The sequence below is a fragment of the Aspergillus brasiliensis genome (assembly GCF_001889945.1).
Source record: "Aspergillus brasiliensis CBS 101740 unplaced genomic scaffold ASPBRscaffold_3, whole genome shotgun sequence".
Taxonomy (NCBI): Eukaryota; Fungi; Ascomycota; class Eurotiomycetes; order Eurotiales; family Aspergillaceae; genus Aspergillus; species Aspergillus brasiliensis.
This window is the reverse complement of record NW_027137444.1, coordinates 1,242,324-1,256,882: the sequence shown is the minus strand read 5'-3', so window position 1 is coordinate 1,256,882 and position 14,559 is coordinate 1,242,324. Positions and strand designations below refer to the sequence as shown.

At 52.6% G+C, this 14,559-nt stretch overlaps 6 protein-coding genes across 6 annotated transcripts; 4 read left to right on the top strand and 2 right to left on the bottom strand.

Annotated features, from left to right (window-relative positions):
• The first annotated feature begins 232 nt into the window (after positions 1-232).
• ASPBRDRAFT_171732 (ADP-ribosylation factor family protein) lies at positions 233-1,732 on the top strand. The gene is made up of 2 exons (XM_067619713.1): positions 233-701; positions 772-1,732. The coding sequence occupies exons 1-2, from the start codon at positions 653-655 to the stop codon at positions 1,467-1,469; spliced, it is 747 nt and encodes a 248-aa protein (XP_067481796.1). The 5' UTR covers positions 233-652; the 3' UTR covers positions 1,470-1,732.
• A 73-nt stretch (positions 1,733-1,805) lies between these two features.
• On the top strand, positions 1,806-2,981 carry ASPBRDRAFT_452865 (uncharacterized protein). The gene is made up of 2 exons (XM_067625363.1): positions 1,806-2,300; positions 2,362-2,981. The coding sequence occupies exons 1-2, from the start codon at positions 2,205-2,207 to the stop codon at positions 2,881-2,883; spliced, it is 618 nt and encodes a 205-aa protein (XP_067481795.1). The 5' UTR covers positions 1,806-2,204; the 3' UTR covers positions 2,884-2,981.
• Positions 2,982-3,082: 101 nt separating this feature from the next.
• ASPBRDRAFT_52621 (phosphatidylinositol N-acetylglucosaminyltransferase subunit A/GPI3) lies at positions 3,083-4,744 on the bottom strand (the record flags this gene model as incomplete). Its single annotated transcript, XM_067626927.1, has 5 exons — positions 3,083-4,049; positions 4,101-4,489; positions 4,540-4,574; positions 4,634-4,665; positions 4,728-4,744. The coding sequence occupies 5 exons, from the start codon at positions 4,742-4,744 to the stop codon at positions 3,083-3,085; spliced, it is 1,440 nt and encodes a 479-aa protein (XP_067481794.1).
• A 340-nt stretch (positions 4,745-5,084) lies between these two features.
• Positions 5,085-7,670, top strand: ASPBRDRAFT_118857 (putative ATP-dependent RNA helicase DBP6; the record flags this gene model as incomplete). Its single annotated transcript, XM_067617200.1, has 1 exon — positions 5,085-7,670. The coding sequence occupies one exon, from the start codon at positions 5,085-5,087 to the stop codon at positions 7,668-7,670; it is 2,586 nt and encodes an 861-aa protein (XP_067481793.1).
• Positions 7,671-10,210: 2,540 nt separating this feature from the next.
• Positions 10,211-11,709, bottom strand: ASPBRDRAFT_193263 (uncharacterized protein; the record flags this gene model as incomplete). Its single annotated transcript, XM_067620595.1, has 2 exons — positions 10,211-11,301; positions 11,373-11,709. 2 exons carry the CDS (start codon positions 11,707-11,709, stop codon positions 10,211-10,213), a joined length of 1,428 nt encoding a protein of 475 aa, XP_067481792.1.
• On the top strand, positions 11,698-13,923 carry ASPBRDRAFT_452844 (uncharacterized protein). The gene is made up of 5 exons (XM_067625361.1): positions 11,698-12,450; positions 12,521-12,718; positions 12,768-13,532; positions 13,586-13,668; positions 13,733-13,923. The coding sequence occupies exons 1-5, from the start codon at positions 12,005-12,007 to the stop codon at positions 13,780-13,782; spliced, it is 1,542 nt and encodes a 513-aa protein (XP_067481791.1). The 5' UTR covers positions 11,698-12,004; the 3' UTR covers positions 13,783-13,923.
• The last annotated feature ends 636 nt before the right edge of the window (positions 13,924-14,559 follow it).

Genomic DNA, 14,559 nt, shown 5'->3' with positions numbered 1-14,559 from the left:
TTTCAGTAGATATGGATCCAGCCAAGGGACGTGGGGGGGCAACTGCTTGCCAGCCTCCAATGATGGCCGTTGCTCCGTGCCACCGGCGTATCCGGGGTCAAGAAGTTGGGAAGTTTGACTGCCACAGTCACTGGCCTTGATGAATGGACCCCGTCAATCTGAGCCAGTTCCGAGAGACTTTTGACTGAAAGAAAGACCACATTCCTGGCCCTGTCTTCTCGGGAGCGATAACGGCATTGCCGGATAATGATTAATTAATCTCACAAATCATCGAAAGAGATCGACAATGCATGACTTTGACGTTCGTTGCGGGGGCTGCCTATTCCGGAAGGTAGGGCATGGGGCCTGCAGCACTTCTACCCTATACCCTACCTTCCTGTTCGAGACGCGGCTGACGCGTGGAACCCCCAGGCCATCAATCTATCGCCATCGGCGCTGGCCAGAAGTCCTCCGAAGGAATCAATCAATCGATCAAAGCGCAAAGACAAGGCAAAGCAGAAGGTGGACTATTTCAAAAATCCAGCCCTCTGCTGCTGCCATGATTCTGTTACCTGAGCTGTCGTCCCGCCGGTTCTAATTGGAATTCCGAGGCTACGTCCGCCGGAGATAATCAATCTAGTCTGGTCTGTCTCCGCAGTTCCTCTCCGCAACCATGTATCATCTAGCCAAGTCTCTATATATGTACGCTACTAGCAAGGAGGGTAAGTAGAGGTCCTCTGTCCTTCTCTCTTCAATCAATCCCCGCGCGCGCGCTAACACTCACGGGAATAGAATACTCAGTACTCCTCCTTGGCCTCGATAACGCCGGCAAAACCACCCTCCTGTCGCAAATCAAAGCCCTCTATCAACCCCGACCAGATGGCGCTCCCGCCCCTAACCCCGGCAAAACCGTGCCCACGGTCGGTCAAAACGTCGCAACCATCTCCTTACCGGACATGTATCTGAAGATCTGGGATGTGGGGGGACAAATCTCCATGCGGAACCTCTGGCAAAGCTACTACACCAGCTGTCATGCCATTATCTTCGTCGTCGACAGTGCCGACGTCGGACAAGATCCAGATATCACCCGGCTTCCGAGTCGACGGCCTAGCTCAGCCTCCGGTCCATCAGGAGGCCACTCCGGTGCGTTTACGGAGGAAATGGTCGGGATCAATGCGCCCGGGAGCGATTTCGGTCGGCTCGACGAGTGTCGGCAAGTGCTGGAGTCGGTTCTGCAGCACTCGGATGTGGCGGGTGTGCCGATTCTCGTGCTCGCCAATAAGCAGGATCGGGAGGACTCGGTGGAAGTCGTTCGCATCAAGGAGGGCTTTGTGCGCAAGGTCTTCGAGGGAGAGTCCGGGGCAGGGGTGAGGGATAGTCGTGTGTTGCCGGTCAGCGCGTTGATGGGGTCAGGAGTGCAAGAAGCGGTGGAATGGGTACAGACGCGAGTCAAGTGGAATAAAGAGGGACGGCCACCGTTAATGAAGTGATAGACTTGAGGATTTGATGGTGTGTTTTATCATGTTATTCGGGCTTGAGTTCTGGCGTCAAGAGGTTATGTTATGAATCGGGAAGATACCTTAATTGCATTTGATGTTTCCACTTTTGGTTTGGGTCTGGGTCAATTGGCTTTCGCTGTAACTGTCATGCAGCGCGCATGGTGTATCTCTACCAGATAGACATCTGTCCTACCTAGTACCTCGAGAAATGACCACAGCACAATACACACACCACACAAACATGGCATCAACACTTACTACATGAGCAAATACATAATCATAATTTCTACGGGTCTAGATCAAAACAAACAGCACATCTGACGAAGACACCCCATCACACCTTTTGATACAAAAGTTACCGGCAGATCCATGGAAAGCACGCGACCAAAAACCGGACTGATTGGACGCACTGAACATTCTCGATGTCAGTGCATGACGTCTCTCCCAGCGAAAAGCAAGTGGAACGATAAGAAAGTGAAGTAAGTGATGGAAAAGCAATGCAAGCCATGAAGTCAATGCCGGTCACCTTGACGTCATTCCCGTGAAGCCCTAAACGGTCAGTCAACCCAACAGTCTAATAGCTTGGATATATAGTAGCTGTCTGCTTCAATTTCCATCCAGTACTTAGGAATTGCAACAGCAATTAAATCTATATCATAGCCTTTATCCTAAGCCGAATTGTATCTTGTTTCTAGGAAACAATATCATCCGCATACATCCATCATCATGAGCCACTTTAACAACCCCGACTCCGTTGCTACGAACAAGCAGGGTGAATTTCACCCCTCGGTGAAACCTACGGGTCCTCTTGAGCAGGGCGGGGTATGTATCCCATTAAGAGATGGTCTGGTTCATGGATGTCATGTCATACTGACAGAAACAGCACCAAGTAGGAAGAAAGGTCGCCCCTAGCGACTTCGTCCCCGAGTTCCGCGCTGAGACTCACCCCCCCGGGACTGCGCCCGCCAGCAGCTCCTACCAGCCTAATGCCACCGGTGAGCCGGGCAGTCAAGCACTCAACCCCAACGTCGAGCGCAGCCATGGAAAGGAATCGGTCAAGACCAAAGCTAGCGATACCTTGATGGGCGCTACATCGCAGGACGTGCACCGGGGTCTCGGCCATCCCGGTTCGGGCCAGACTAGCAACGAACTTCATCATGATGGACAGCATGGACGCAAGGGCCAGAGTGCAGGCTTGGAACAGGTCGGGGCTAGCAGGGGAAGCAACTTTGAGAGACAAATGCCGAGTCAGCGCGGATTGGAGCGCGATGAGGCGCGCCCTGGTCAGCGCGGTGATAAGGGTGCATTGGCTGCAGAGGATCGCGTGCCAGAGCCCGCAGACACGGCGGCCGCTGAGTGGAAGTATGAACCTTCGACGAAGCGGGACAACACGCATAAGCATTGAGCGGGGCTGGACCTTGGTTGAATGGGAGTGAATATGCGTAGAAAGGAAGTAATTTAACGGCAATGTATTAATGATCAAAATTATTCCTGCGTCTATCGGTATGGGTATCGTGCTGTTCTCTGTAACATAAGCGAATCAAAATTGCAAGTCGAGGAGAGTTTGGCCGTGCTGGAGTTCGTAGGTGCTGTCAGGCATCATGTCAAGATGCAGGTCCAAGACGGTCGCCCTTATACGTAGAACCCGGCCGTTTGTTCTCCTTTTGGTTAATCTTCTTGGGCCAGCTTCGCGCAATGTCAATGTTCGCGCGAGGAAACCACATCTCCAAGAAAACATATAGTAAGAAGTCAATCACCACACAAAGGCAAAACAGCTTGCCTGCCCACACTCCGCATCCATAGTAGCGTTTTAGACGGTCAATGAGGGCAAAGCTTCGCACGCGATCGCGACCGGCCTCCCATCCCTGTCCCGGATAGTAGCCGTAGAACTCCTCGGGGCTGATATCCCCCGAGATGCCCTTGTAGACACGTTCCGTACGCTCGGCCACATCCGTCCAGGAGTACATCATCTTGACCTGATCATGGAAGCGATCCGTGCGGACTTTATTCGAACGTAACGCCGCGATGGCTTTTCCAGTGGCAAGCACGATATCGTCCTCTTCCGGCTTCGCGAAGGTTGTCATGTGTTGGGGAAGAACTTCAGGAATGCCACCCACGCGTGTGCACACCACGTAGAGACCACAGCTGGCAGCTTCCACAAGGACAGTACCAAACGCTTCAGTTAAGCTCGGGTGTAGATAGATGTGTCCCCGAATCATAACGTCACGGACCTCTTCGTGTCGGACCGAACCAAGCATTTCAACCTTGTCCTGGAGTACATTTCTTTCCAGCATCTGCTCAAGATCGATGGCCTTGGGCCCTGATCCCGCAATGATAAATCGCACATTCGGATGAGACGCAAGGATGCGAGGAATGGCAGCAATAAGGAGATCGGTTCCTTTGTTGTAGAAAAGACGGGAAATGACAACGATCGTGATAATATCATTGGGCTCTATGGGTCGCGCCACTGGCCGCGGTTCTTGTGGTCGGAAGTTCTCTGCAACGACCGCATTGGGGATGACGGAGACCATCAACGGGTCTAGCGAGGCTCGAAGCACCGTGTTCTCTTTGCTGTTCGTTGCAATTAGTATACTTTCAACATGGACCATGAATTTGACGTACCATGTATGGCTGACACAAATTACATGGTCTACGTCACTCAAAATGAACTTGAGCAGCTTGTTGGTGAGAATTGACGCTGCATCTGCGAATCCAAACAGCGAATGGTCTGTGAACACCGTGCGGAGGCCCATTGTCCGTGCATGGAGAATAGCTTCGTGACAAAAGCTGCTCAAACTCGCATGGCCATGTACAATCTGGATTTGTTCACGAATCACGATGTTCCGAAAGATAGGAAAGAATGAGAAGACTGTCGGCATGGTTGACTCCCGGTAGATCACGAAGAAGGGGACATGGTAGACCTTGAGTCCATTGGTGAGGTAGCGAACGCCGGTGCGTCCCTTGTAGGCATGGGTGATGATGATGATTTTATGGCCGCGATCGATAAGCTTCTATAAAGCGATAAGCGTGGGCTCGAACGAACGAGGTCTAGCAATCTTACGGTCGATAGCTGGTAAATGTGACTTTCAATTCCGCCTAGGTCCATCAGTAGCTGATCGTCGAAAGAAACAATACAGTGAGACAGAATGACTGACCTGGCTGGGGGAAGAAAAAGTCACTGACCATACTGCGGATTGGTGATTAGTAGGCCAGCTCCATTGATCGTTCGGAATGCATAAAGACACTCACGCAATGTTGTATGTCATGATGGCGGTCGACGGTCCCTAAGCTACCCAGATGACACCTTGAACAATGGCCATGAGGGAGCCCTTTCCAGCATGTCCATGTTCGGACTAGACCAACGTCAGGGGATGAGCAGCTGGCCGTCGATCGAAGCTGCGGCGATGGAGAGACGCGATGAAGCCCGGATTGGCCCAGACCCGGGCGGCGGTGGGGGCGGTGGGGAGGTTCTGCCGGGAAAGGATTCCCCGCTGGAAAAGAAATATTGATTGTTTTATCTTCGGAGCTGCTCTGGCAACACCGACCCATTGCTACAGTCCCCTTTTCCCTGTCAACCTCGCGCTGACCCTGCGCTCCGTCGCGATCATGGCCGGTGATCGCTCCACATCTCACGATCCTGCCCGCATAAGCTCAGGAACTCCGTCGAGCGCCAAGAAGTCCCACAAGAGGAAGAGAGATCTTGATGGCTCCGCCACCGCTACATCGACGCCCACCCCGACCAAGAAATCCAAGAAGAATCAGGGTTCTCCATCCATCGATACCCCAGTCGAGGAAAGCCGGAAGAAGAAAAAGCACTCAAGAGCTGCAAGCCGCAGTGCTGTTCAAGAGACATCGCCCCAGAAAGAGAGTGCTGTCTCGCCGGTCGGCGGCAAAACGATTACTTCAGACCAGGACGACAGCCTCACTAAGAAAAAGAAGAAGAAGTCGAAGGATGGAAAACGGAAAAGCAGAACAGCTAGCGATGCAGTTGAGGAAGATGTCGATATGAAGGACGCGGACAGCACTGAAGAAGTCAAAGAGGAAGCTGCTAAAGGGACGAAGAAAAGCCGAAAGAGTTCTGAGCCTGCAGCGACAGAGGATGATGACGACAAGCCTACGAAGAATAAGTTTGCCGGCATTTTATCCAAGTTCGAGAGGTCGAAGAAAGCACGGGAACTGGAAAAGACAAGAGAAAGCGTTAAGGACGAAGATTCCACTGAGCTAACGACAGCAGAGCCAGTCGTAGCACAAGGTCTGGAGCCGCTACCACAACCAGAGGCAGCGCCTGAGCAGGATGAGATGCCAACTTACTCCTCGCTGCCACCGTGGCTGGCTAATCCTCTCCGTGCATCGGCTCAGGAACGACGCAAATTTGCCGATTTGGGGATCGACTCTAGCCTCCTCCGGGTCCTGGAAGAGAATGGCTATCGTGAAGCATTTGCTGTGCAGTCAACCGTCATTCCACTCCTCCTGCAAGGCCCTAAGAACCACCCGGGAGACCTTTGCATCTCCGCTGCCACTGGTTCAGGAAAAACTTTGTCCTACGTCCTCCCATTGGTCACGGCGTTGAAGCCGCTCCCTGCGCCTCGCTTGCGTGGACTCATCGTGGTGCCTACTCGAGAGCTGGTGAAACAGGCCAGAGAAGCCTGTGAGTTGTGTGCCGCTGGATCCGGCCTCCGCGTTGCATCGGCAGTTGGAAACGTGGCGATCAAAGATGAGCAGCGGTCGTTGATGCGCGTCGATCAGGTCTATGGCCCTGCGACATTCAAGCTTCGCCAGAACGTGAAACTGACAGGCGACGATTGGACGAACTTCAATTTGCAGGATTACATCTCCGATGCTGGTGATTTAAGCGAGTCTCTGCCAGGCTACGTTCACCGGTCAGAACCTAATGTTGACATTCTAATCTGTACTCCCGGTCGCCTGGTCGACCATCTTCGCTATACCAAGGGTTTCACTCTCAAGAATCTTGAATGGCTTGTCATTGATGAGGCTGATCGACTACTTAATGAGAGTTTCCAGGAATGGGTGGACGTCGTGATGACCTCTCTGGACGCCCGAAAAGCCCCTGAAGCATTCGGTTTTAGTGGGAACTTTATGTCTGGACTTGGCTTGCCGATCCAAAGCAAGGAGCCAAGGAAAGTCATTCTGAGTGCCACCATGACTCGGGATGTGACGAAGCTCAACTCTCTGCGTCTTGCCAACCCTAAGCTAGTTGTCATCGGTTCGGATGCCGCTACAGCGAATGATGAGAGCGGTGGTGTTGCACCGTCAGACGAACAGTTTACGCTCCCGCCTACCTTGAAGGAGCACACCGTATCGGTCGGAGATGGGTCACAAAAGCCGCTTTATCTCCTGCGCCTCCTGCTGTCCCACATCAAGATTGAGACTAAGAGTGTCAAGCCTTCTGCAAACGACGCTTCCGACTCTGATGATTCAGATTCCGACGAGTCGAGCTCTGAATCGGATTCCGATGACGCGTCCGACGCGACTAGCTCTGAAGATTCAGATTCGGACTCCGACTCTGATTCGGACTCAGATACCAGCTCTGATACATCTTCAGACTCTGAGGATACATCAGACGAGTCTAGTGACGACTCAGAGTCCTCTGATAGCGAGTCTGAACCAGAGGACAAGAAGTCGGATCGACAAGGGCCTTTGCAGACCACGGTTTTGGTCTTTACGAAATCGTCCGAATCCGCATCAAGACTGGCTCGTCTACTGGCGCTCCTGGAACCCTCCCTATCCGACCGCATTGGCACGATCATCAAGTCCAACAAGTCTTCTGCTTCGCGCAAGACCCTTACTGCGTACCGCCGGGGCAAAATTTCCGTAATCATCGCAACGGACCGAGCCTCGCGTGGTCTAGACCTGCGGTCATTGACGCATGTGGTCAACTACGATGTTCCAGCTAGCATTACTACTTATGTGCACCGGGTTGGTCGTACAGCCCGTGCTGGTCAGGAAGGATCAGCGTGGACACTGGTGGCACACCGTGAAGGAAAGTGGTTCGCAAGCCAGATCGCCAAGGGGTCGGATGGGAAGATCACCAGGTCAACCAAGTTAGGAAAGGTGCAATTCAAATTGGATAATATGAAGGAGGTCAAGGCGCGCTATGCCTCTGCGTTGGACATGCTGGAGAAGGAAGTGAAGACGGGTGGCACCAAGGCATCCAAGCCCAGTGCACAATGACAGTGATGTTTGGTAGTTCTGGGACAAAGTGTATATAGTTATCCCGAGCCCATGCAGACAAGTCTGGTGACCCTTTCTGTTCTGAAAGGGTGGTCCGCGCTGAATACATAAACCGATTCCACCGCAGATCACGCTCAATAGCGATCTTCCAACTGTTCTGTGCTGTATCAGGAAGAGATGCCTGACTCAGGCTGGGCTAGCGTGGTCAGGTGCGATCCATGATCTCATTGTTAGAGTCCCCTCCTTCCTTTCTCTTTTTCACGATTCCTTGCTACTATCGTACATTGTTCACTCAAGTTATCGTTGGCTACTACTAAGTAATCCCCTACGCGTTATAAGTACTAATGCGGGAGAGTATACTACAATATATATTTCTACTACCCGTGCGGTACTCCTAAAATACTCATATACTACTAGCATCTGCCTAGGTACTGACGCTTCGACTACAACGCAGAAGAACATCCTACCAGCGTCCCATGACGACTCCCAACGTGATGGTCACTTACTCTCCATATCGGCTTGTATCTCTTCACTCGACCCGATCTAATTGCTACGCCAAGCGAACGACGGTTTAGGTCACCTCTGTCAAAGAATTGTTGTCAGATCGATATACACGGACCCCCTCCAAATGGCAGATATATATTACCCAGGTCGCGGCGGCGTGTTATTCGAACCGTTCCTCGTCGCGACTGCAAAGATACGATCGTCACAGAGCCTACGCGCATCGAAAGCGATAACAACGCCCTTAGGTACGAATATGGGGGTTATTCATCTGTCCCGCTACCAGTCGGAAGCACGGTGTCGTTGATGGTCTCACGAAGATTAGGGGTAAATTCGGTGAAGGCGAAGAGCTGGAGTCACATATGGGAACGGAGGGCTGGTGGGAAGAACGCGCTCTCATTGTCCACCCGACACATATTTCAGGACCGATGGCTGCCTGCCTCGAAGCTGGCCTAGACAGGACGGCGAGGGACGATATGGAATGTGATGGACGGAAGACCAGCAATGGTATCCCGACCAGCTTGAGCAGCTGGTCAGTAGGTTCAACCTCGTCGCTAGTGGGTTCCACCAGTTGAGCTAGAAAGCAGTCTGGAGTTTGGACCTCCATCTCGCAGAAAATCTTAAGCGCTCGTACGGCCTCTTTCACAATACGGTGTACATAGACCCTGGACCCAGCAACAGCTCTGTTGAAACACCTTCCAAAATGGGCTGCAGGTTTACACAACCCTGGATATGCGCGAGTAATAACCCCATATCGAGCTTTGGGATAGCGGTGCAGAAACTATGTGGCAGTTGGTGATAGTGCTACGCTAAAGAATTCTGACCGCGTGGTCAAGGAAATTCGGTGGCATTGTCAAAAGATCGAGGTCAGGGGTACTGTCGCGATTGAAGCTCGGTCTGAGAAGCACTCGCGACCTTTCCCACTGCTTCCCATCGGTGGCGGAGATGTCATACCTAAGCAAGGGATGGAAGGCCGTTAATCCTTCGCTCTCCAAATGAATGATCCTTGGTAGCGGTGGACAGCATGGCCTGCAGATTCTTAGGGTCAGCCATATGCATCACGTTCATTTCTCAAGGTACGAGACTCGGGAATTTGTCTTATATTACTGAGTGAAATTGCATACAGTTCAGTAGGCGATGCTCAGATCCGGCAGCGACCTTCTTGCACAGAGAGTCGAGGCTGAGAAAAGGGTCTAGAGAGCCCTCCTGAGGTGGTGGAGGCAACCATGTCAGCGCCACTGGATATGGTCTGATACCTGTCAGATGTGCTTCCCCCTGCAGGGAAGCCGAACGAACCTACGGTGTAACAAACCCCAAGGCAGGAGCGGAAGAAAGAGCGCACTGACGAGACGGAGAAGTCTCTCTCGGACATGTAAAAAAAAAGAAAAGAAAAGAAAAGAAAGAAATCTGACTATGATTCTAGCTGACCCTCAATATTGACTCAATCCGCCGCCCCTTTGAGTACTACTGGGCTCAGCTACGGATAACCCGTTGCTATCTGGGAAGTCCTTCTGCGGAGTAATTCTCGGGGTGGGTTTAATCCGCGCCTTGAAGTTTATTGAAGATCATGGCTTACGACATGGCTCGATCGGCTGCAGGAGGACCGCAACAAAAGGCGTCGCTAGGCAATGCACAGGTAGAGCAACAAGAAACGCCTGGAAAATCGGGCAACTACCATGCTTCACCTTGCTACGGTCGTTGGAAGCATTTTCCGGGAGTCCGATAATTAATGCAGCCCTGATCGTGAAGGGGTATTCCCTGGCCTGCGGACTGTCTAGCTCGCATATATGAAGCAGCAAGTTGCAGGGGCCCCATTGATTTACCAATTTATCACATATGGATCAGCGCCACGAATATCACATCACTGCATTAATGCATGCTAATTAAAGTGACTATCTACACGAGAGTCTATTCCTGGTCGATTTCGTACTATATGCACAATCGTTCCAAAATCCCAGCAGCAAGGATCCGCCAAGCTCGTCAAGCTCCTAACTAATATCCACCCGGCCCCATTGATAGTTCTCAGTACTCAGTAGCGATCATCGGCCCAGAAGATCGACCAATCGATGCACTGGGAGGGTGTCATGATGGATCGCGTCGATCACCCGGCTAGTCTCCTCAGCCGTGAACAGGCCCTGCATGTTCCGCTCAAATTTGGCGCGCACCTTGGGCAAAGTATCTTCGTGCATCGGATGCCCGATCGGGTATTCGACCACTACTTCGTCGAGTTGCTCGCCGTTGGTCAAGAAAACGGTGAGTCCGCTTGCCCCCGATTTTTTATGGTGATAGTCGTAGGTGAACTGCGGGTCTTCGGCCATATGGATCCGCTGGCGGAGGGCCTCAACACGCGGGTCATGGGCCCACGCGCTCGAATCGTGGTAGTCCTCTGCCTCGATGACCGCGTTCTTGAGCAGCACCACCGACACCATGTACCGCATGCAGTGATCGCGGTCGGCCGCATTGGTGAGCGGGCCTTGCTTGTCTATGATGCGGACAGCCGCCTCATGGGTTCGAATGTCAATGCGACTGATCTCAGTAGCGGGATCGATCCCCCGGCTGGCCATGGTCTCGGCCAGCGCCATGGCTGCCTGGACTGCGGAGATGCCGTGGCCCTCTGCAGTGATGAGTTTGAAAAACACCTCCTCCATCACCCGTGTCTTGAAAGGCCGTGGCAGCTGGAGCTCTTTCCCTCCAAAGCTGACAGCCAGAAACCCCCAATTGGGCTCACTTAGCGCGGTGGGGATGCCTGGTTGGCCGGCGCGAGCTAGAAAGCACAAGTGTACAGCACGCATGGCAGCGTCTCCAGCGGCCCAGCCCTTGCGTGGACCCGCATTGGGACTTTGACGGAAAATTCGCAGAGGGTGGCCATCAGCCCACGCATGGGAAAGAGCGACGGCGGCTTGTTTCTCCGTCAGACCCATCAGCCAAGCTACGACAGCGGTGGAGGCGATCTTCACGAGCAGGGTGTGGTCCAGGCCCACTTTGTTGAAGGCATTGCGGACCTGGTAGCAACCTTGAATCTCGTAGGCTTTGATCATGGCGATCAGGACCGACCGGACGGTCGGTGGCTGGCTGGTGGCACCTGTACGGCTAAGCCAATCCGTGACCGCCAGGATGGCGCCCAGGTTATCTGTTCGTCGATCAGTTAGCCCTATATCCAACCAAGCTTCCGGGGACGTAGATGCTGCAGGGTGGACATACCAGACGGGTGGCCCCATTCGGCACCTGGGTATGCATCATTGTGATCCAGGAAGCGAATCAACGCCGCCATGTCAAAGGCACCCTTGACAGGATCGAGCTGGTGGCAGGTGCCTGGCAGCTTGAACCCATAAGGGGCAACCAGGCCTGGTGTGTAAGGGCCGATCAAAGCGCGACACTCGGGGCTTTGCTGAAGGGTCTCCAGCGCGCAACCTAGAGCATCCATGAGGGCATAGCGGGCCCGCAGAATAGCGAGATCGCTGGTGACTTCGTAGTGGTAGACATACTCGACTAGGCGAGTAATCTCTTCGTCATATTGTCGATCGGGAGTGGAAGACATGGTCTTCGGAGTGTGCACGAGGAAGGGTTTCGGAAAGATAGGCTTTGGAAAGAAATGTTTGGATTGGCTCAGAAAAGCGACGAGTGTGAGTGTGATGGCGAACGAAACGAAACTGTAAAGGGAACCGCCCTTTTATGCCCCGTCGGGCAGGCCGTGTCAGCCAGATGCCTTTGGATCGCCGGTGATAGTCTCTGCGGGCTGTCACTAGTGGATGGACCAAAGCTTGACAATCTAGCTCGGCGTATCCATTCGTCCTTTTGAACTATTCCGTCCGAGACTGGATGGCCTCGGAAAGATGGCTGCTGCCACGCCAGACGAGGTACAAATATGTGCCTCAAAGCCAGACAAATCCCAACAGAATCAGGACAGCAGCAGCGACATTCCTTCGCAAACTCACTCCGATTTCCTCTTCTACATCATGGCATACACACTGGCATCTTGGCTGGGCCGCCTCTTCGATGCAGGCAAGAGCCTGCTGCCCTTGCAAAGCAACTACATCAACGCCCTACTGGAGCAGGAATTGCCTGGCGAGCGTGAAGGCACATTAACAGTGCGGGATGATCGGACTGGATCGAAGTATACGATTCCCATCGTTCGCAACTCGGTACCAGCCATGGGGTTCCGTCAGATCTGCGTTGACCGCGCAGGCAAGAGCCCGCGGCAGCAGTTCGAGGATGGACTCCGGTTGATCGACCCAGGGTACCGCAACACAGCAGTCAAAATGTCCAGCATCACCTACATGTGTGTACTACTTTTTCTTTTACTTGTTTTTCCCCCGCTTGATAGTCTATGGTTTTGCTGACCGAGCTAGCAATGGCAACGAGGGCGTCATTCTGTACCGCGGCCACCCTCTGGCCTCGCTCATTGGAAAGAGCTACGAGGAGATCACCCACCTCCTCATCTGGGGCTCGCTACCTACCCCCGAGGAACGCCTGCGATTTCAGCGGCGAATTGCCGAGGCGATGATGGTGGTACCGGAGCAAGTGAAGCAGCTCGTGGCCACTTTCCCGTATGTCTACTCCCGATTTTCGCGACGCATGCCGCTAACCAAGAACTAGACGCACCACTCCTCCAATGGTCATTCTCTGCGCTGTTTTGACAGGCTATCTGGCAGATCAACCCGAGCTCATCCCGGCCCATGCGGGTGCCAACCTCTACAACCGACGCCCCCAAATGGTCGATGAGCAGATCATCCGCACACTAGCAATCACGGCGATCGCCGGGTCGCTAGCCCACTGCCACATGAAGGGAATGGAGATGCGCATGGCTGACCCGAACCTGAGCTACATCGAGAACATCCTCTGGATGGGCCGGTATGTGGATGATAACGCGGCGATCACACGGGAGAAGGCAGCGGAGATCTTGACGAAGGCGTGGTCGCTGTATGCGGATCATGAGATGACCAACTCGACATCGGCTTTCCTTCACGTCTCATCCTCTCTGGCCGACCCAATCTCGGCAATGGCCGCATGCTGCATGTCTGGCTACGGACTGTTGCACGGGGGCGCCATCGACGCGGCATACCGAGGAATGCGGGAGATTGGTGGGCCGCAGAATGTGCCCAAGTTGATTGAGCGGGTGATTAACAAGGAGTGCCGGCTCTCCGGATACGGCCATCGGATCTACAAACAGGTGGACCCGCGGGCCAAGTACGTGCGCGAGATGCTGGACGAGCTGACACGGGATCGGGACATTCGGGAGATGGACCCTGTGCTTCAGGTGGCCATGGAGATTGACCGGATTGCCAGCACGCACGAGTACTTTGTCAAGCGTAACTTGCAGGCGAACGCGGATTTGTACGGAAGTTTTGTGTACACGGCACTGTAAGTGGATCCACCCAGTGTTTCTGAGAGAGATGTCCACTAACTTGATGCAGGGGCATCGACTCACAATTTGCGACGGTGCTGGCCGCGACTGCTCGAGTGTCGGGTGTGATGGCACACTGGAAGGAGCAGACTGGTAAGCTCCCTCATTCCCTCCTGTTTCATTGGAAAGGGCGAGAGCGAGAGACTAACGAAAGTAGAACGCGCACCGGATTTGTGGCGGCCTCTGCAGGTGTACGTGCCGAACTAGGGATATGGGAAAAGGGTATGGAATTGTACAGATTGGTCATACTGGGCGTCTAATGTTTTCGGGTCTGGGTCTTGGTTACTCCATAGTTTGCGCTATACTCTTTAGTGGTTAATACATTTCTTGCATAATATTGATCGAGTGATTCATTCATTCCTTTTTCTTTTCAACAAGTATGCACTGACAGCTGGCGGAGACATATTCTGAAGCAGTAGTACCTGCAGTGATTGATAATCATCACAATAAGCAATTGATAATTAGTGATGGGACCTGAAAGAATACTACTATAAACTGATAGTTTCTACTAGTTCGTACCAAAATTGCTTGTCAAAAGACTAGCCATGCAGTGATCGATTAGAAGCAGATATGTAATAGTAATCGCACGTAGAACTTCATAACGTAGTAGCAGCCTATAACCAATACCTGTAGCAGTAGACAATACTTAATTTTCCGTCACACCACCTGTATGTGGCTTGCATATTGCTCCAAATGTGGTAGACTGTAGTCAAGGAGTAGTGGACCATAACTATTAACTAGCTACCAATGGATGTAGTGTACTTCATACTCTCTTGCAGGATTCCGGTCTCGTTGCGGAGATTACTTCCGACTCTATTTTTGACTGTTGGTTCGTACCTCAAGGTACTACTATACACACTTGGACCAGCCTAAATACTAGTTATATGTTATTACAGCCAAATTGCCAACTTGATGAAATGCTTCGAACACTTTACCCAAATCGATGCTAGCCCACTATTAGGCACACACACACACACACACACA

Coding starts and splice junctions, on each gene's coding strand:
- ASPBRDRAFT_171732 (XM_067619713.1), top strand. CDS start 653: ATGTATCATCTAGCCAAGTCTCTATATATGTACGCTACTAGCAAGGAG. Junction 702..771: donor GTACGCTACTAGCAAGGAGG/GTAAGTAGAGGT, acceptor TCACGGGAATAG/AATACTCAGTACTCCTCCTT.
- ASPBRDRAFT_452865 (XM_067625363.1), top strand. CDS start 2,205: ATGAGCCACTTTAACAACCCCGACTCCGTTGCTACGAACAAGCAGGGT. Junction 2,301..2,361: donor GTCCTCTTGAGCAGGGCGGG/GTATGTATCCCA, acceptor TGACAGAAACAG/CACCAAGTAGGAAGAAAGGT.
- ASPBRDRAFT_452844 (XM_067625361.1), top strand. CDS start 12,005: ATGGCTGCTGCCACGCCAGACGAGGTACAAATATGTGCCTCAAAGCCA. Junction 12,719..12,767: donor CAGCTCGTGGCCACTTTCCC/GTATGTCTACTC, acceptor ACCAAGAACTAG/ACGCACCACTCCTCCAATGG. Junction 13,669..13,732: donor ACACTGGAAGGAGCAGACTG/GTAAGCTCCCTC, acceptor TAACGAAAGTAG/AACGCGCACCGGATTTGTGG.